This window comes from Sinocyclocheilus rhinocerous, unplaced genomic scaffold (assembly GCF_001515625.1).
Source record: "Sinocyclocheilus rhinocerous isolate Xijiao unplaced genomic scaffold, SAMN03320098_v1.1 scaffold426, whole genome shotgun sequence".
Classification (NCBI taxonomy): domain Eukaryota; kingdom Metazoa; phylum Chordata; class Actinopteri; order Cypriniformes; family Cyprinidae; genus Sinocyclocheilus; species Sinocyclocheilus rhinocerous.
Genome location: NW_015660884.1, coordinates 162836 through 184441, shown reverse-complemented (window position 1 = coordinate 184441; position 21606 = coordinate 162836). Strand labels below are relative to the sequence as shown.

The 21606-nt window shown below is 38.0% G+C and overlaps 1 protein-coding gene across 2 annotated transcripts in view; it reads right to left on the bottom strand.

Annotated features, from left to right (window-relative positions):
• The window catches only part of LOC107725731 (pleckstrin homology domain-containing family A member 7-like), a 39439-nt gene that overhangs the window by 4564 nt on the left and 13269 nt on the right, over window positions 1-21606 (bottom strand). Inside the window, exon 4 of one of the 2 annotated variants that reach the window (XM_016535109.1) lies at window positions 3170-3266. The exons of the other annotated variant lie outside the window; for it this stretch is intronic. Coding sequence (XP_016390595.1) covers window positions 3251-3266 — 16 coding nt within the window. The 3' untranslated portion in view covers window positions 3170-3250. Of the gene's footprint in view, window positions 1-3169; window positions 3267-21606 lie in introns of those variants that run through there. 2 annotated transcript variants of the gene reach the window in all.

The following is a 21606-nucleotide window of genomic DNA, read 5'->3' as shown; positions in this document are numbered from 1 at the left end:
TTTTTTTTTTTTAAATCTTGTTAAATCATTTCCCCTTTCTCATATCAAGCTATTCTCAGATGCCTGTCTGTGTGACGTCACACAGACCCAGGCCCCTCCCACGATTGTTGATTGACAAGGCCGTCTTACCTTAGACCCGCCCTGATTGAGCTGTCATCAGTCCGTCATTGTTTCGACGCCAGAGTGGTTGTAGACAAGAATGACTCCTAAGCGATTGGGGTGTTCTGTTGTTGGATGTAATCATGAACATATCAGTCGTCATTTACTCCCGACATCTGAGCCGCTGAAGACGCAGTGGATTACGTTTGTTTTTGAAGGGAATGCACCCCCGATCTGCCTAAATGCATTTATGTTCGCGCGAATCATTCGTGATCCAGCCTCACCTACAGAAGAAGTGAGTATACATTTCTTTTATGAATCTTTGCAAATCGCCTTTCCTAATAACATGCTAGTTAGCAGTTCCACGGCTAAAGTAAACAGTCTCTTTCTAATCAGTCTCTCTCTAGTGTTGTTTTACACTACCATTGAGAAATTTTAACCAAAGTATGTTATAGACTTTTCATTAAGACCCTAAAGAATCATATCAACTTGTGGAAAATGGGCATCCGATGACCCCTTTAAAATACATATAGCAGGGCTGTGCAAATAATCGAATGTGATTTTCATGTGCTTCTCGTCAGTGTCACTGACAAGCTAAGCAAAATTGGATTTAAACATTTATTGTGAAGTCGCAATGAACAATTAGCATATTTAGAAAGATAATAATGTATCCTGTTTTGGCGTAGTTTTATAAATGTACCTTATAAATCTGATAGAATGGTGCACAATGTTCCCAGATCAACGTTATAAGCAACGTTATATGGAGTTTGAGATGGTCCATGCATGCAAAGGATAACTGAATGTGTTGAGCAGCATTTACTGTGAGCGGAGCCACTCTGAGCTACGCATATAAATAAAGCGCATATTAAACCTGCAGAGCATGTATTTATTTTATTTAATCCCAGTCTTTGTGAATTCTATGTTTTATTATGATTTTAAATGGTTTTAATATTTCGTGCAGCCATAGAAAACGGTCTAAAAATGCTTTTCATGGATTCTTGTCCGTGGAATGTGTCACTTCCGGTATTTTGCCGGTTAATCGACACAGGCAAAATGCAATCAAGGATTTTTTATCGTGAATCGTGACAGCCCTAAAATCAATCATCTAGACCACTTACTGTTTTTACTAAAAGAACAAAAGTAACATTTTAAATCATATTTAGTTAAATGTACCAATATAACCATGATCCAAAATGATACAAAAAGTGCAATCTTCCTACAAAAAGTTGAGGTTGTTTCAACAACAAAGCGAGTTCTTTGAAGAACAAAGAAACACACATAGAAGAAGTGGCAGATCTATTAGATTGCATTTTAACTCCAAGACTTAATACATAGATCCATTTTGACATACAGTATAATTTTTTATCCCATCCATTGATTGGTTATCACTGTCAATCATCGCATTTTTGGATTCAACCCCACATATAATTATGTTTGCCAATCCAAAAACTTTGCAATGTAGTTAGTAGCATGAAAAATTTTACTTTTATTGAAATTGTTAATGGGCTATATAGAAAGAGAACCAAGAGCACTCCTATAATCACTAAAGCTGTCACTCAAGTGTAGAGCAAGCTCACAGAGTTCTGCGCTTTCGCAAAAACTCTCATCATTATAATTAAAGTTGCTGTCTACACTGCAAAATAAATCTCTTTTATTTACATTGTTTCAACACTTTGATTATAATGAAAGGGTTTGTGATGATGTAGAACTCAGAATCCACTCAATACCACTAAAAACACAGGAGTTTCACTGACTAACTTACTCACTGATTGGTCTTTGCGTTCTTGTGTTCAACAGACATGTCTGTGATTGACTACAATGTTTAAAGGCACAATATGTAATTTTTTGCCGCTAGAGGGCACGTATTCAAAATAAATAAAGAAACAAAGGCGAAGTTTGATGACGCCGTGACTGAGTGTGGAATCATGGGAGTTGTCGTCTTCATCCCCACAGCCGATGCAATCTGACGGGACTCAGGCAGAAATCATGTTCATGGATGAGCTAATGATTTATTAACGTAGTAGAATGAAGCAGGGTGAGGCTGAAAGCCGTCGAAGCTAAATGAGGCCGCTGAACGAGCGTGACACATGGTTCAAAAGCAGCGGAGCTTTTATTATGCCACAGTCGACCGCTACCGCTCCTTCCGGTCGTGCGTATGTGGAAAAACAGCAGCGCTGTTTTAACATACTAGATACATTTGAAAGTTCTGTTATAATGCTACTCTGTGTGGTCATCACCGGTCTAATAAAACACAACATATTAAAGCGTCTTTGGTGTTTCCATGTTTTCTACAAAACAAAACCGGAAATCGAGGGGTTATGACGTCATTGGCAGGCGACACAATGACACTATGGACACGGTCCTTGTCACTAGTTAAAATTGCTTATTTCTCTGGATTTAAACATTCTTCAAACATTTGGGATAATGTAAGTACACATGTCAGCAAAATATATAACACTGTTCTAGTGGTTTTTGGATATTTTAATAAAAAATCTTACATATTGTGCCTTTAACACTGCAAAGCACATTATCACAATATTCACAGTACTCTCTATTTAATATCGTAAGCATAATTAACATGCTAATATTCAATGTATCACCCAGCTCTAATTGCGTCTAGGTCTAGATTTATACAGTCCCACTTAAATGTGGCTAAATTCAAAAAGATGGCAGTCATTAGCGTGTGTTGGCAGCTAACACTTTCTCAAATCACAAAATGTTTATCAGACAGTCAATTGCCCTAAAGATGACATGGAAAAGCCACTTCAACCATCAGGCCAATGACCTCTCTGAGAGGTATGAGATGGAAAAGGTCTCCACCTGTCTTTGAAGACAGATAAAGGGCAATCTGTTCAGTATCTGAAAATGACAAGTCTTTGACAACACATCATGAATATGATGACAATCTGAGTGGCTATATGGCACAAATTTATATCTTGACTGGTCAACCCAAGACACTTATCTCAGTTAATGTCTACTTTACATCCTGCCATTTGATACAGAGGCATCAACAAGCCACTGTCACGAAATGAGCTCATTCATGGATAAATATAGATGGCAATTTGACGTAGTTCATCATGCAGCTTGGAGATTTTTGGCAGCGTGCAATGAGACTTTGAAGGCTGCTTATCTCCGAAATCGACTGCGACAGTCAGAGAGGCAGGATGCTGGAGAGAGAAAAATGCAAGAGGGATCAAAAAGAAGATCAATCAGGCAGGATAAACACCACTGGAATAAGAAGTCACTTTCACATGCTGTTACTTATGACCTTCTGCTTTAATACTGTGGTCTCATTTAACAACTAGGTATAAGATTAGCTAAGCCAAAATGAAAGCCAAAAGATTGGATGTATATTAGTGTTACACTACTAAACTTTTATCAAATACAATACTATGAAAAATATTGATATCCAATACTTCAAAAATGAATATTTTATAATAGGTTATATATTAATATTAATTATTTTACTTCACAGTAACCATTTCTTCACTTTCAAGAGTTAAACCCTTTTTTGGCAGGAATGGAGACAAAAAAACACAGCTGGTACTAGTGTATCGATTCTCCGCAAAAGGGGAAACCGTTTCACTATACATACAAAAATCAATTTATGACAATAGTAATGGATATGTATTAGGGCTGTGCGATATGGACAAAAAAAACCTATCGCGATTTCTTTGATCAATTTTGCGATTTCGATTTTAATCACGATTTTGACACACACAGACATGCTTTACAGTCATAAATGCATTTAGTGTGAATCTGAAACATATTTCCAAAAGAAAACCAATTAGAGCTTTATCAAAAAGCTGTAACATGTCTCTAGAACAGACATAAGGCAAAATAATCACTAAGTAAAGGTGTAACAAAATGTCTCTAGAATAGACATATGGCAGGAAAAAAAAAATCCTGTGTCCCGTGTTTTTTGCCATGCATTGGTCATGGAGCTCTTTGTGGCGTTGCCTCAGATGTTGAACTAGATTTGTTGCGCCAAGTTCACATGTACTCCGTTTGCAGTGCGTATACAGTGTGTATGCGGTGCAGAAGCAGCACTGACTCATTTTGCTATCGCACAGGACGCGGGTACTTAAAAAAACCTGGTACCGTAACGTTTTCATTTTTTTAGTACCGACTTGGTACCGAAATACCGGGTCTTCGCGTGCAGTGTGAACGCTCTGATCCGTTAACATGGGCGCGGAAGAAATACGCACCACAAACGGAGTGTGTGAACCTGGCGTTACGTTTGCATGCCCGCCTGGTCTGTTCTGTTCTCATGCTCCATTTAGGCGCGCTGCATTCTGATTGGTTCGGATAGCATACTGCGGGAGGTCGGGGGCGCGGAAAATCGTGCTATAAAGCGATTTAGAAATCGTGCACGCTCAAATCGCGATTTTATGACGATTTCGATTAATCGCACAGCCCTAATATGTATCCTCTTAAACTTGAAGCCAACTTAGTTTGAATCAGGTTAGTGAAATCCTGGTCTCCTTTGATCAAAAGCAATTGAAACAAGCAGATCTTTAAAATTCCTCCCACTTATATCCACAAAGGTAGAAACAGGATTCTTTCAATTAGTTTTCCTTTGTAGGATTCCAGCACATGATATTGAACAGAGAGTAAAATAAGGCTCCTGTGGATGAAACAAGGTTCAAAAGGTCTTTTCAATTAACTTTCTAACTTCTCTGTTAAGCAAACTGCTGTCTCTTCCTGTCTATGGTGTCAGAAGTAATTCACAAGCCTCCTTCACCTCAGAACATCAGCAGAAGAGAAACATCAAGAAATTCAATAGCTCAGACGTCTGGAGAAATTAGATTAACCAACGAGTCCTCTCACGCATCAACAGTGAGCAAAGTGAGCCTTGAAAGTTATCAGAAGAGAAAGTATAAAGACAATCCTTTGTCAATACTTCTGAGAGCAGAATGTCTTGAGAACGATCAGAGACATATAGACTGCATAAATAAATGAATCACTTCAGAATCAGCCAAACAATGCAGCCAAATTCTCAGTTTTTATCATTAATATACAGTATGTGTCACGGTGCGTGTGGAGAGATGAAGCGAGGACTCAAGTGCAGGATGAATGGTTCTTTCTTTTAATAATAAAATGAAACAAAAACAAACTAAAACAACCCAAGGGGGAAAACAGACAGGCAGGCTAGGAACTGCACTACATGCAGACAAAACACACACAATGAAAAACGACGGATCAGCACAGAATTACAGACACCAGGAGAATAAATAGGAAACCAAATGAGGAGGCTAGCGAGGGAGACACAGGTGGCGCAACTTAAACACTAATGAGGTAACAAGATGGGCGGGGCAAGACAATAGACAGGAGAGAGCACATGGCACCAAACAAACACAACACAAGCCATGTGCTCACAGAAAACAGTGTCATCTGATGGCCATCCTGGGCACACCCGCTGAAGACTGTGACAGTATGCCCTGATGTCACTTTACAGACATGTGGGTGGAACATTGTGTAACATGTTAACTAACAAAAAATGACAAGAAAACGACACCATTTATTTTGTTACAATGGAGTACATCGGCTATAGGTGCAAAGATAATTGACTTTGGGTGTAAAAAGACAATACAGAAGCCCTTGTCATATTTCTAGAGTGGGAATATCCCTTTCTCTGTCTTTCACTCTAATCAAATTGCGGTGAACCTGACAATTCATGGGAACGTTAAACTATGACCGAAGAGCGGTTGAGTGTAAACAGAACTGCTTGATGACACAGTATTCAAATTACATGTAAAGCAACTTTACTCTAACTCCAATGTCACCCAACTGGACAAACTGGAATGACATGTTATGCTGGTTAACAGATTAAAAAGGATTTTAGTTCTCTTCTGGAACGTTTCACCTGTTGTCAATATTTGTTAATACATCTAAACAAACTCTTATATTTAGTATAATATGTGAATAACTCTATGGAAAAAAAATTATCAGATGGAAAAACTCTAAACAAAGATCCTATACCAGTCTATAATTTCTGGGCCAATTTCTAAATTAATTTCTAAGCCAAACTCTATTCCAGAATCTTATTCTCAGTAATCCATCATCATTTAAAAATACTGAAAAATCTGTCTTGATAGTATATTGCCATTATCAATCATAATAATGTATGTGACATCTTCAGAATGAGAAAAAAAAAATTCTGAAGAAAATGAGAAAATGTGCCACTTGCAGAGACATAACTACTGGATTCTTTTTTGCCCATAATAAGACATTAAGCAAAATTTTGTTTGCCAAAAAATGTCCATTATTCATTGTCAGTAGCGTAGCAATGTATGAAACACAGGTCAGTCACAGCTTTCTGTTGGTCAATGCAGATAATTCACATGATCACTTGAACCCTATGCAAAATCTATGTTGGGAAATCTTTCGCCCTCGAGTGAAATTCACGATTGCACAGACACCCATCGATTTTGACCATAAAAATTCACAAAACAAAGTAAATGTGACCGGAAAAACAAAAAGTAGCGTAGCAATGTATGAAACACAGGTCAGTCACAGCTTTCTGTTGGTCAATGCAGATAATTCACATGATCACTTGAACCCTATGCAAAATCTATGTTGGGAAATCTTTCGCCCTCGAGTGAAATTCACAATTGCACAGACACCCATCGATTTTGACCATAAAAATTCACAAAACAAAGTAATGTGACCGGAAAAACAAAAAAACAGGCAGACAGTGTAACAGATTTGTCAAGGACAAAAGATGATTCTTCCAATGTGTAGCCTGAGAGCAAGCATATGCAAAACAGTGTTTGAAACCTATTAGCATTTATCTCAGAAAAAAAACAAAAAAACACTTGGCACTTGTGGCTGCAGATTTGTTAAACCCTGATAAGGAGCCCAGAAGGCGTGAACGGAGTAAAAAAAAAAAACATACCACATCTAACTGAGCTGCTTTGAGTCTGTTCATATTCCTCCGTGCTTTACTGATGCTGTTGAGCTGCATAAAACTGATACTTGATGTCTGAAGTAAAAGCAGAGGCAGAGGTCCACTGAGGCCAGAGGAAACATGGATCTCAGTTTAATATAGTCTCCAGCTGCCCGAGGCCCAGTGGTGTGGCCCTTCCTCTCTGTGAGAGATGTTGTTTTGTCATTGTGGAGGATGTAAGAAGAATCAAGAGTGCTGCTGTTGTGGCCTACAGAAGGTAATTATGAGGCAGGAAACAGGTAATATGGCTCTTTGATCCATGCCTTTTCCATCTGACCATTTGTTCTGCTAAAATCTATTGTTCCCTCTTGATTCAATCTGCTGCCTGTATGAGTCACTGCACTCATGCCCACACACACACAAAAACACACACACAGAGAGAGAGAGGAAGGGCAGATTATGTTCAACCAATGGTGTGTGGTATTGTAATATCCCTGGTCATTGAATGTTTGTGTTTACATGATGAGTCATGCAGACCTGACTCTAGGTTTGACTTGCATAAATGTAGCTTCCCAATATAGCTTAAAATTCAGGCTGGTTTGAGAATGAAGGTCACAGGTTATTTTTAAGTATTTGTTGGGGAAATAATGAGGTCAAAGGTCAAAACTAAAGGATAAACCCACTAAAAGGTTGGGTGATTTAAATATTTATATTCTTTAATAAATTTAAATCTGTAAAAAAAAACAAGTTGATATTTTTCAGGTTTTTGATGCTACAGTATATTATAAAACCTAGCTGAATATAATCATTTTTAATAAAAGAACACAACAAAAATTATATTTAAATTTTACATTTATATGCATGGAGATATTTACACTACTGTTAAAAGGTTTAGGGTCAGTAAGATTTCTTTTTAATGTCTTTTGAAAAATGCCTATATTTGATCAAAAATATAGTTAAATATATATAGTTAAAATGTGAATTATTATGAAACATTAGCCAGTCAGTGTCTTTAATGTCACATGATCCTTCGGAAATCATTCTAATATGTTGATTTGGTGCTCAAGAAATTTCTTATTATTATCCATGTTGAAAACAGGTGTGATGCTTAATATTGCTTAATAATGCTTATATAATATACGGTGATACTTCTTTTTCAAGATTGTTTAACGAACAGAAAGTTCAAGCATTTATCTTAACAAAATTATAAATGTATTTACTGTCACTTTTGATCAGTTTCATGAATCCTTGCTAAACAAACGTATTTATTTCTTTCCAAAAAATAAAAAAAAATTGTACTGAATCTAAACTTTTGAATGGTACTATATATTTTATATATCTAAAATATATATATTTTACATTTAATACAATAGGCCTACAGTTTCTGAGTAATAACAAATGATCAAATCTAAATCATGAAGTCAAAATTGAAAAGAACAGCTTGAAATATTAAACAGTAATGCCCAGCCTCCTGCTGACTAAGACATAAATGAGCGTTAAAACAAGCTGCACTGATTTTAGTTATGTAATTGTTTCTGCAATGTGATGTAAATAATGAAATTATACAAACACTTTACTGGACAGAGAATGAATTGCTATGATTGTTTTATTTTTATTAAACTACAGGCTTTGAAATATCATATTATTCTCATTAATACAAGCAAGCAATGTTTTGGTCCATGTGGGACAGATTTTTCCCAATCCAGTACCCATCTGCTCCCTCAAGTTTCCACCTGCTGCCGACTTGCACATCTAATAGTTTTAATAATGTTAGGCCTGATTCCAGCAATTTGTGAATCTGTTTAAAATCAGATTTTTTTTATCTGTTTAAAAGAAACTGATTTACAGAAATGTATCAGACTTGCCAATTCTACCGGGAACCGAGAAATGTGCTTCACAGATTAATTATTTAAAAAAAATAAAAATAAAAATAACAGACAGCCTGCTCCAGCCAACAACTTAGTTATACTGCCTGCCCACAACTACAACCTTTTCCTCACACCACAACAAATGTAATCAGTTGGGACCTGAGGGAATTCAGACCTCTAGTGCCATTTCCACAGCAAACCTCAATAACAAGTTCAAGAAAATACCATAGTGTTTCACAGAAACTGTATTTTTTGCAAGTCTCCAACAACATAAAGCGACATTATTCTCAAATATTTACACTCTGGAATTTTCACCACCCACCATGACATGTGAAATTATTCAAGACATTTACGACAAGCTCTCCCCCTCCATTTCTCTTGGTCTTCATGAAAGCCCTGTGCCCTTCTCACAGCAAGAATCACTGGTTTGCTATACGAGTAAACAAAGCCTGTTTTATATTTTCTCTTGAGCGTTATATTTGTATTTAGGCAATTTAAGTAGGAGTCACATCTATGTTCTTGTATATGGCAAAAAGACAAATATATTATATCAGCCCCTGAACCCAAACACCTGGTGCTGATCCACACAAACACACACACACACTTCTCACACCAATGTTATTTTTAGACCTCTCTCATCCTACAAAGACAGATGATGCTCATTTCATTATTCTGCACAGCTCAATTCACATCAGTGTCAATCTTTGCAGGCCTTCAGATTCATTTAAATGGGAATTGAACTGCTGCTGGCCTTGACTTTTACAATGCCAGATTTACATTCTGTGATTTCACACAAAGCTAAGAGAGATTATAATGGATCTCTCAATTAAAGATAAAAACATTCCTCAGCTGCAATGAGAGACCTTTATAAATGGCTAGCATGAATTAATATTAAAGGTCTTGCGCACATACAGTACACACATTGACAGACGGGGCATGTTAGCAAGACCTATGCTGCTGCCGGAGTCCCTTGTTGAAAAGCGACATTTAAATGTCAGTTGAGCTGACAAGGCGTGAGAAATTTAGAAAATGAGGAGGTATTTATTTCAGTAAAAATATTTAAACATCCCTAAAGCAAGATCAGTTTACAAAATGGCATATCAAATGGCCATTCAAAGGTTTGTGGCCGGTAGGATTTTTCAAATGTTTTTTAAAGCGGACTCTTGTGCTCACCAAGGCTGCATTTCCCTTCCCAAGGTGGTGATAAGAGACCTCTTATGTAAGTGATTGTGGATTTTCTAATTTAGCTTTGTAATAGAAGATGTTAGATTAGCAATCTGTACATTTTAAATATTGCTCTATATTTTAATTGTTTAACTATACACAACAACCGTGTGTAGTTCTGGTGTATAGTAGGGGTGCTCCGATCAGGATTTTTGAGGCCGATCACAGAAAGCAGTATCTGCCGATACCGATCTTTTTAAAGCCTTCTTTTTTATCATTTATAACTATTTATAGTGATACTCCAATCATGATTTTGACGATGTGACACTGCCTCGATTGTGCAAGTGACAATTCCTGTGTTAACTGTGCAGCTCGCTTATAGACAGACGTGACGTGTGGTGATTTGAAGACATTTGCGTATTTTGAGAGAGCGCATGCACGGTCATTCACTCTCGCTGTTTGTGAAATTACGTCTCACACAATGTTTTCAAATTACTTTATAAGTTATCTAATGAAGAAATATGAAGGTGAGTACCTCACCTTCAGCATTATAATGATTTCACCCGCGCCGGACAGAGACCCCATGTCATGCCAAACCTCTCATGGCAGCGTTATCAGCTTGAGATTGGTTTTTTGAGATCGGCGATCAATCATCCCAACGTGATTATCGGCCGATAATGATTGGTAGCCGATCAATCGGAGCACCCCTAGTGTATAGTACTGACTATACCTTTTTAATTAAAAATATATTTTTAATTAACATCAAGGTAAAACAATAATAAAAAATAATAATATTCAATAAAAATCAAGGACAAATACTTGCCAATTGGTTAAGAAAAATGCATTTAAAATAGGGCTGTCAAATCGATTAATCGTGATTAATCGCATCCAACGTAAAAGTTTCTGTTTACATAATACATGTGTGTGTGCTGTACATATTTTTATGTATATATAAATACACGCACATACATGTATACATTTAAGAAATATTCACTTCTATCTATCTATCTATCTATCTATACTTATATATGATTTATATTATATATATATATTACACACACACACACACACACACACATATATATATATATATATTAGTGCTGTCAAACGATTAATCGCATCCAAAATAAAAGTTTTTGTTTACATAATATATGTGTGTGTACTGTGTATATTTGTCATGTATATATAAATACACAGACATGCGTGTATATATTTAAGAAAAATATGCTTATATATTATGTTTATATATTAAGTATATTTAAATATATCATAAATTCTATTAATATAAATATATAAATGTAAATACATTTAAATATTTTCAAAATATATACTGTATGTGTGTATATTTATATATACATAATTAATATACACAGAACACACATGTATTATTGTATTTATATATACATAATAAATATACACAGTACACACATATATATTATATAAACAAAAACTTTTATTTTGTATGAGATTAATCGTTTGACAGCACTAATATATATATATATATATATATATATATACACTACACATACACATGTATGTGTATATATACATAAAGTATTTTATGTAATTTTGCTTTTTGAGTAAATTTATATATTTTTATACTTTGATATTACTGGACAGAACACGAGACAAATATACAGTAAGGTGCAGTGCATCCATCTTCCGGTCATGTGATACATGACGTTGCTGCTAAAGTTCCAAATAGGCACATTTCAAACATCAAAACACTCATTTAGTCCTACCTTACATAGTGGTTCATTCCCAAGCAGCACTGGAAACAGTTGCTTAGCATTTTTTACCCCTAAGTGGATTCAAGACAGGCAATATCCCTTGCTGTAGCAGCTACTGTCCTCACATAGAAATAAAAATGTTCCATTTCACTGGCTGGATGTCCACTCATCACAGTGAAAGAGACACGAATGAGTCTGAGACTCTCACAAATCACTTATCCACACATCTGGATCATCCCTCTGATCTTTGATCCTCTCAATCTGCTGACAGCACTGGATAAATCACGGAGCTGCGTCAGAACGTAAATTACAAGGCAGGATCCAGCTCAGATGAGCGTGGGACTTTTTTTAGCCCTCTTTTGGGGTCTCAGCATGGCCTCTCTGGGACACAGGCTGAAATGTGATTGGTTCGTGCCGAGCCTAGAGAAGCAGATGCGCTCCAAGTGCAAATTCTGCTTTTTTTGTAAATGGCACAGATAATCACACAAAAGACAGTGCTGTAAGTTTTGTCTCCGATTCAAGATCTTTTCATGAAGAGCTGCATTTATAATCAGCTCTGATATTACACTGCATATAGAAGAGGCCTCTGAGTACTGCATGATGAAAATCAAAGAGCAATCTAATACACTTAACAGACTGACCGATTGATTATAAGTGAACGTGTTGGTGTGGTGTGAGATGAGGAACTAATGAAACTGTCAATCAGTTAAGACGTCCAGGTAAGTTATATGCCATATAAATGAGGTCAGGCTGGCAGTCGCTAAGATGAATCAGGACTTGAATCCAGACAATCTGCTCTTTCACTCTCACCTGCTGTGTGAGCCAATCCAGTCACTGCAATACAGAATAATCACAACTGCTGCATGCATCCATACATGCAAGGATACACGTGCACATACACATTAAAAATATTACAAGAGCAGCTTTTGATAATCAGGATTTGACTGACATCACACACTCCCTCACATAGAAAAAGATATATGTAAAGATAACGTACAATTATTGCAAAATCTTATATTGTGGCACCTTGAAGAGATTTCTTTTGTGATAATGAGCAGCTGTAATTGTCCTGTTTATTATATAGATACTTACCAAAACAATAAATAAATGTTCATGAAATATTAGTAACACTTTACAATAAGGTACCATTAGTTAATACATTACTAACTGTATTTATTCATCTTTGTTAACTTTAAAAAAGTGTGATCATTGTATTTTTATTAAAGTCCAATTCTTGCTATTTTGCCTCAATAAACTCCTAATTACAACTAATTATTCAACTAGTAGAATATGGTCCTGCAGAATTTTTAAGTGCTAATATATAGCCAATATGCTAGTAATATGCAAGCTGATATGCAACTAGTTAATAGTAAGAATTGGTCCCTATACTAAAGTGTTACCAATACAACAGTTCATTATTAGTTCATTTTAGCTCGTCCATTAAATAATATTATAAGATCAGATACAACTTTTGGTTTTATAATGTATTGGTAAAGGTTAAAATTAACATTAGCCAAGATTAATAAATGCTTTAGAACTATTTTTCATTGTTAGGTTATGTTAATTAATGTGGTTAAAGGGGTCATATGATGCTGCTAAAAAGAACATTATTTTGTGTATTTGGTGTAATGAAATGTGTTTATGCGGTTTAAAGTAAAAAAAACACATTATTTTCCACATACTGTACATTATTGTTTCTCCTCTATGCCCCGCCTTCTGAAACGCGTCGATTTTTACAAAGCTCATCGATCTGAAAAAGCGAGGTGTGCTCTGACTGGCCAGCTATCCAGTGCGTTGTGATTGGCCGAATACCTCAAACGTGAGACGGAAATGTTACGCCCCTCACCATACTGTGGAACTATTCGAGCCGTTCATGCCAGACTGGGGAGAGAGGCGTTGTAATAATGTAAAATATGTGAAAAATATTTGGAGGAACGGAACAAGGAGACGAGGAGTAAACTTCTAACGAACAGACTTTCTAAACTCGGGGACTGGAGCCCTCTCTGGGCTAAACTCAGGGACTGGAGCCTTCTCTCTGCTGGACTGGGAAACGGGAGCCCACTCATGGTTGGATGGGACCAGCGGGGACGAAGGAGAGAGGTGAGGGGGCAAGTCGGACATTCAATACCAGACAAACCCAGAAAGCACAGACAGGACCTTAAATACATGGGGTAATTGACAACACACACCTGGAACTCAATAAACAATTAACAAGGGAAAACTGAGTCATGGAGCACATGGAGAGGGAAAAACACACAGAATCCAGGGTCCAGGGGCGTGACATATCACCCCCCTCCCAGAAGGCGCGTCCTTGCGCCGTAGAACAACAAAGGGGGGGCACGGGTGGGAACTTGGGAGGAGGCTCGGGAGGAGGACGGACACCCGGGAGGGGGCCAGCAGACAGAGTCCAGGGAGGTGACGATGGAGGGAGGAGCCAGGGAGGCGATAAGAAGGACTTGGAGCAGGAGGGGCCAAGCAGGACCCAGGCCACAGTCATGATGGCGACCCACGGTCAAGCCGACGGAGGGAGGAGCCATGGAGGAGGAAGGGCCGACGACTCCAGGGGGCCAACCAACGGCGGTGGAGCAGGTGGCGGAGGAGCCCGAGGCCAAGGCAGAGCAGATGGCACCGGCGACTGGCGCGGAGGCGTGGATTCGAAAGGCCGTGGTGGAGCCGGAGCGACAGAGGACTGAGGAGGAGCCGAAGGGATGAAGGAGCCTGATGGAGCCGGATAGATAGCCCTCTCTGGGCTAAACTCGGGGACTGGAGCCCTCTCTGGGCTAAACTCAGGGACTGGAGCCTTCTCTCTGCTGGACTGGGAAACGGGAGCCCACTCATGGTTGGATGGGACCAGCGGGGACGAAGGAGAGAGGTGAGGGGGCAAGTCGGCTTCCAGCTCAGTTTCCCAGTCTATAAGGTCCCCCTCGAAGTCCAGCAGTCGCAGCTGTATAATCAGCTCACCCTCAGCCGCGGTGCAGTGGGCGGAGCTCCACTCCGCGCTCACTCGGTCCACGGCATTCTCCCTCGTGGCGGGCTCTGTTGCCTGCTCTCACACCTTGACTGACGTCACTTGCAGCTCCGGCTCCGCGGCGATCTGTTGCTCTGTCACTCCATGCGGCAATGGCTCGTCGGCCGCGGCGAGCTTGGGCTCTCCGTCAGTGGTGGGCTCTAGCATGCGCTCCAAGCAGCGGGGAGATGGAGGGCTGGGCACTGGGTCAGGAGTGGATCCGGCGAGATCATTCACGGGGCAGATGGTGAATGGCAATCCATTTCTCGCCAGAATACACTCCACGAAGGCGGCGAAATCCGCTCGAGGACCATCCTTGGACAATGGCGCTCTGCACGCGGTGTTCAGGCAGGCGTCATAGAACGTGCAGAGCGCGTCGTCCGGATAGCTGGTGAGTTCGACGAGGGCCAAAAACACTCGAGTGATCTTTCCCCCTGCTCCAGCAGGAGGAGGAGGTATTCAGGGTGGGCGAGGGAACACTACGAGAGGGAACACTACGGAAACAAAAAACACTGAGGAAAAAATGGAAACAAAAATGGAGGAAACACACAGAGGTAACTGTTATCGGTCTAGTATTCTGTCACGTTCGCTACTGTGAGGAGCACGGAGCAAGGAACGAGGAACGAGGAGACGAGGAGTAAACTTCCAACGAACAGACTTTAATTGACATCAAATGAACCAGGAACACACACATAGCGGGAAAAGACGACATTCAATACCAGACAAACCTAGAAAGCACAGACAGGACCTTAAATACATGGGGTAATTGACAACACACACCTGGAACTCAATAAACAATTAACAAGGGAAAACTGGGTCATGGAGCACGTGGAGAGGGAAAAACACACAGAATGAGTCCAGGGGCGTGACACAGTGGAACCATATGTGGAGCAGATTAAAACACTGCTTTATGTTTAATCCAGATGATTCAATGACTCCACAACAACATTAAGGTTGTTCACCTTCCATTGTTAAAGTCGGTCTCAATTCAAAAATGGACAGTATTCAAAAATGGAATTTTAGATTGCATGTTGAAGGAAAAACCATGCAATAAAAACTTTATTCCAAGGCCATCCAAATCCATTCATTCTCCAAACTGCTTGTCCAAGGATGCTGGAGCCTAAAAGCCTAGAAATACCACTTAACAGAGCAGATCATTATGATATTGATTTTATGAGATTATAAACATAATGCAAATCAAACACCATAATGGATAGTGTATAATGTGTAGCATATTGTTATTCTATTGTTAACTGATATACGTTGCCATTGAGATAAGTCTCAGTTTACTATATCGTTGCAATTTCAAGCTAGCTAAAATTCACTTTTGACTTTTGAACAGCAAGCATGCATTACAATGTTTTATATTCAAGCCTATTATGTACAATCATTCAACCAAACATCACTTTTACCAAGCAGAGAAAATCAAATTTAACATATTATTGTATAACAACAGATGACGCAATCCTTAATTAATGAAACAAAAACTTAAACTCAAACCTCAAACTTGTAGATCTACAAGAGATTGGATGAACTGTTACTCAACATCAACATAGAAACACTTTCAGCAAAGTATTATCAGGTGAATCAAAAGCAGGCCACTCTCATATGTTGGTTAAACAAATGCTAGAGAAGTAGGCCTGCTTAATCGGAGTCAGTTTTATAACAACAAATGTCGTTATACTGAGTTTTCCAGTAAATAGAGAGGGAACGTGAAAGGCAAACACATGGGCAGTTATTAGAGAAGCAACTCATAATAATGGGTTTGGTATAATTACCTCAATGCAGGAATAAACATAAAACAGACTATAATAAAGCAACCCCTGCTGTGCCTCTGAAAATACACTAAAATACAAACAAACAGTAGTATTTCCACTGAATCATGAGAAATGCATCCGAGCCAAGGGCCTGCAATGAGTAAATAATGAAAGAACAATCTCTATCCTTTCTGAGCTATTAGGAAACACTAAGTTATGAGGAAAGTAAACGCACTTGCAGAAGTATTTGGCTTCAAGATAGGAATGCTGTTGTATTCAGGAAATACAAAACCTTCAGTAAGGAGGACAATGAAATATGGAGGAATGCTGTCTGTGAAGCACACTATACAACTTCACACAGAGATAGAAGGAAACTAAAGCAACAGCGAGTGAAGTATTTATGACATGTTTTCATGCATCACATCTTCACTTCCACAGAACTCGCTCGACTTGCCAGTTCAACAGAACCTTTTGGAATTCCTCAATGTCTTGACATAAATAAAGCAGTTAATTCATTCTCATCTCCACGTAATCCCTGCCACAGACGCACGTGGTTTAGATTTAATCTAGTATTATCCAACGAAAACCTGTCAAATGGTTTCAGCATCAAATGTCAGGCAGATCCATCCTGAAATGACCCCTCGGAAGCATTCTGTGGACATTCCCCATTACAGGATGCAAAATCTGTAAACATTGTTTCCAAAATCCTAGCTTCGCATACTTTATCGTTAACCTCTATTGTGATCTAAAATAAAACAGGAAGGCCTACCCACCTGTAGGGCACATGGTAAAAGGGGTGAGCGGGATGAGGTTGGTAATGGTTGGAATATCCTGACTGGCTCCACATGTTTAATCCAAACAGCTCCAAGAGTCAAACTTCCAACTGAATGACGGGATGACTGACACTTACTGAAAGTCCAGTTCTGCTTTCATTTTAATAGATTCAGAGAGGAAAACACTGCAGGAAAGGGAACGAATCAGTCTGAGTAACAGGAAAGAGTCCCCAGAAGAGCCCTAATGGAATAGTTCCAGAATCTCAATCTCATCCGTTTCTCAAGAAAGAGCAGCAGAGATGTTTCAGAGCTCCATGGCCGTCAAAACGCAAAACAGGTAAAACCAGCGCGTTTCGCCGTTGAAGCGGGCAAAGGCGTAAGCATCGTGATTTTGCTGTCTGTGTGGAGTCTCCTATCTCCGACGCTCCTGTTTCCTCACCGGCTCACACAGTCACCAGCCTGCGCACACACACACACGCGCGCACACACAAATACACACCAGTCTTCTGCTCTGACGTAGCGCTGCACACACTCACAGGGAGGAGGGAGAGAGGAAGGGAGGGGTGAAGAGAGCGAACCTACTCTTTTTGAATCTCTGCCTGCATCTGTCATACAGGATGTGCAGTGTTTTTGGGAGGAGAGATCTGAGCACAGGATAGGAAAAAGGCTATATCTTATGAATGAGACAAAAATCAGGAGAATGATCTGGAAATTTCATTAATCAGCGAATAAATAAATTGTACTTAAAGTCTACTTTAGAGATAAATCCCAGCATTCCAGTCTGAAACTGAAATTGCTTACTTCACAGACAAGGTGCTGTTCACTTTGCATTCTACTTTGCTGCTTTTCCATTTATTTTCCTATGTAAACATACATTGTAATTTTTAATTAAAATGATCATAAATCGATCTTCTGGCGAAGCGACAGACATTATGCAGGACTTCTCTAATCATTTAGTCAGCTTAAACCCCAAACTTTCATTCAGATCTGCCTCCATCCAATCATTCAATTGATAGATAGAACCAAGTCCCCTATACTATTTTTGATCATTTATTTTACTCAGATTTATTTCAAAATACATTTTAAAAATCTTTCACTACCTCCTTTACATTGAGACTTAAAAGGTTTTAATTATAGGAAAAGAAAAGTATCAGTTAATGAAGTGTGAGGGGCATTGTAATCACAGTTTCAATCTTTATGAGCTCCAAGCTGGCACTAGAAAATTATCTCATTTAGGCCTTCACTGGAGTTGAATGTGAATTTAAGTGAATTATGTGAAAGCTAAAACTTTGGCTCCACAAAGCAGTGATTAAAATAGGAGAAGAAAAGTCATAGTCTGTCTTCGCCCAAGATATGCTTTGTTTTTAGTTGGAGTCAGCACAAAGAAAGCTTTAAAATAACTCCTCCATGTATTCATTCCTACTTTGTCTATTTTTTAGTTTTCTTAAAGTCATCATGGAATGAAAATTCACCCTATCCATTCAAATGCATATTATAGATTGTACTGAAGGATTCATTCACAATTTACACTTTTTTGACTTTGTAATGTTGAATTAAAATGTCATAACTTTCAGTAAATTCACAAAAAATATGAAAACCCTGTCACTCAACCTTATGTTGTCTTCCTAGAATACAAATGCAGATGTTTTGTAGAATATCTAAAATACTCTTTAAATAGAAAATAATTTTGATATGCCAGGTCAAGATGCATTAAACTAGGTTTGACATGATCAGTGATGGGACACAAAAGAAAAAAATGTTTATGCATGTTTAAACAGAACTGGATTTGAGATATGTGACCCTGGACCACGAAACCAGTCATAAGGGTAAATTTTTCGAAATTGAGATTTATGCAATATCTGAAAGCTGAACAAATAAGCTTCCCATTGATGTATGGTTTGTTAGGATAGGACAATATTTGGCCGAGATACAACTATTTGAAAATCTGGAATCTGAGGGTGCAAAAAAAATCAAAATATTGAGAAAATTGCCTTTAAAGTTGTTAAGTTTTAATATATTTATGGTAGGAAATTTACAAAATATCTTCATGGAACATGATCCTTACTTAATATCCTAATGATTTTTGGCATAAAAGAAAAATCAATAATTTTGACCCATACAATGTATTTTTGGCTATTGCTACAAATATACCCCAGCAGCGACTTAAGACTGGTTTTGTGGTCCAGGGTCACATATATGGATATTATGAAAAGATCACTTTACTAGACGACTAGATGTTCTTTTTCCAAAGTCACAGTACTTGAAACAATACACTGGTGATGGCAGAATATTCATTATAATGTAACCCTTTATGGCAAAGAGGGTTACTGTTGAAAAATTAAAATTAGAAATGAAGCAAAACAAAGGTGTATTCGAAATAACCTTCTTTAAAGAGAAGAGATCACCCTCTTCTCCATGCACGTGCAATTAAAGGTAAATCCCAGCTTGGGGCATTGAAGGGCTGACAGAGCTTTATTTAAATCAGTGAGAAAGAGTTAGAGTAATGAGCTACATTAAATAAGACACAGAGATTAAGCTGGCTAGCCAGTGACTGGCACAATCCTCGATCACTACTGACCAGAGCTGAATATCAGCAAACACCTACACTGTGGTGCAGTAAATATGCAATGCCTCATGATTCAATATATTATGATGCATCATAATATAATCGTAAATGAACCTGCACCACTGTATGTCACGGATTCTCCTTAAAGCTTTGCACATGTTACTAACAGTTGTGAGATTTTCACGGTCATGAGATCTGAATGTGTGGTCTGGTCAATGTTATTTGCTTAAGGGAAGTGTGTGATTAGTGACGTACATAAGCTTATCGGCAGCCCACAGCAGTCTGCAGCACATACAGCCATCAAAGTCATGGGGACATCTTCCCTGATGTGTAAGGATTTGCCCTATAAATCTTACCACCATCCTCTTTCTCTGTGTGTCATCACAGAAACCCAAGCTCACAGAGTTACAGAGAGACCTTGTGTAGAATATTCTGGTACACGGAACGAGTTCAGACTTGCAGGAGATTATTAAAGGAAAGCCATATGCTTCAATAATTCACACAAATCCCAATTTAAGTGACTAATATACAAAACCAATGCTAGAGAAAAAACATTTGTCTATTTGGACCTTTGACTCAAAACCTTACAGCTACTGATACCTTGTGACAATTTCTCCTGACTCACAATAAAAACAATACCACAGGAAGCCACAAACAGGCCAACAACCCTAATGTTCAAATGTTTTGAGTTGGTAATACCTTTTTAGACCATGACGTAAGAAATTCAGAGAATAAGAAAATTAAGATATTTGTAAAAATAAATAAATAAATACATGTTATATATGTAGATAGATAGATAGATAGATAGATAGATATCCCTAAAATAAGATCAATTTACATAATGACAATGTTCAAAAGTTTGGGGTCGGTAAGATTCATGCAAATGTTTTTGAAAGAAATCTCTTATGCTCAAAGTGAAATATTACTACAAATTACAATAACTGTTTTCTGTTTTAATATATTTTAAAACAGAATTTATTCCTGTGATTTTTGAATTTTCAGCTGCCATTATTCTAGTCTTCAGTGTCACATGATCCTTTAGAAATCTTTCTATGCTGATTTGATTCACAAGAAACATTTGTTATCATGATCAATGTTGAAAAATGATGGTGTACAGAAATTCTAATCTATGCTTTACTGTATGTATCTTCGCTACTGCCATCTCAAGAGCATCTATGAACCAGATATTTTATTCCAGATCTCAGCAGACTCACAGAACTTACTATTAATACATCCAACATAGCCTGCAGATCTTAACAACACTATTCCAAAACCAGTAATGTTCGTCAAGACAGAGATATTATTGGACAGGAATATCAATACCAATAGCAATTTGGAATAAGCTTACAGCTGAGATGAAATGCAATTAAATTAAACAGGTCTTGGTTAATGTATTACAGCAAGTAACAGACATTGAATTTCAAAATCATAATAAGTGAATGAATAATGACTACGTTTGTAATGTAAATCAAATGTAAATCTACAATTCTTTAAGGAATAGGCCTATTATGCAACAGATCAAGACTCCTGTTTCAGAATCAAATGAAGGGCAAGTATTCAATATTTGAAAACATTCCTTTTGAATAAAAACCTTATGATGCTTATGTTTACCAAGTATGATGCTCAAGACTTGAACAGAATGACCCAAGACTAGCTTGTTGGAATGAATATTTTCTTTTGCAGTGCATTCAGAATGCAGTATCAGTCAGTCAGTGTGTGTGTGTGTGTGTGTGTGTGTGTGCGCGTGTGTGTG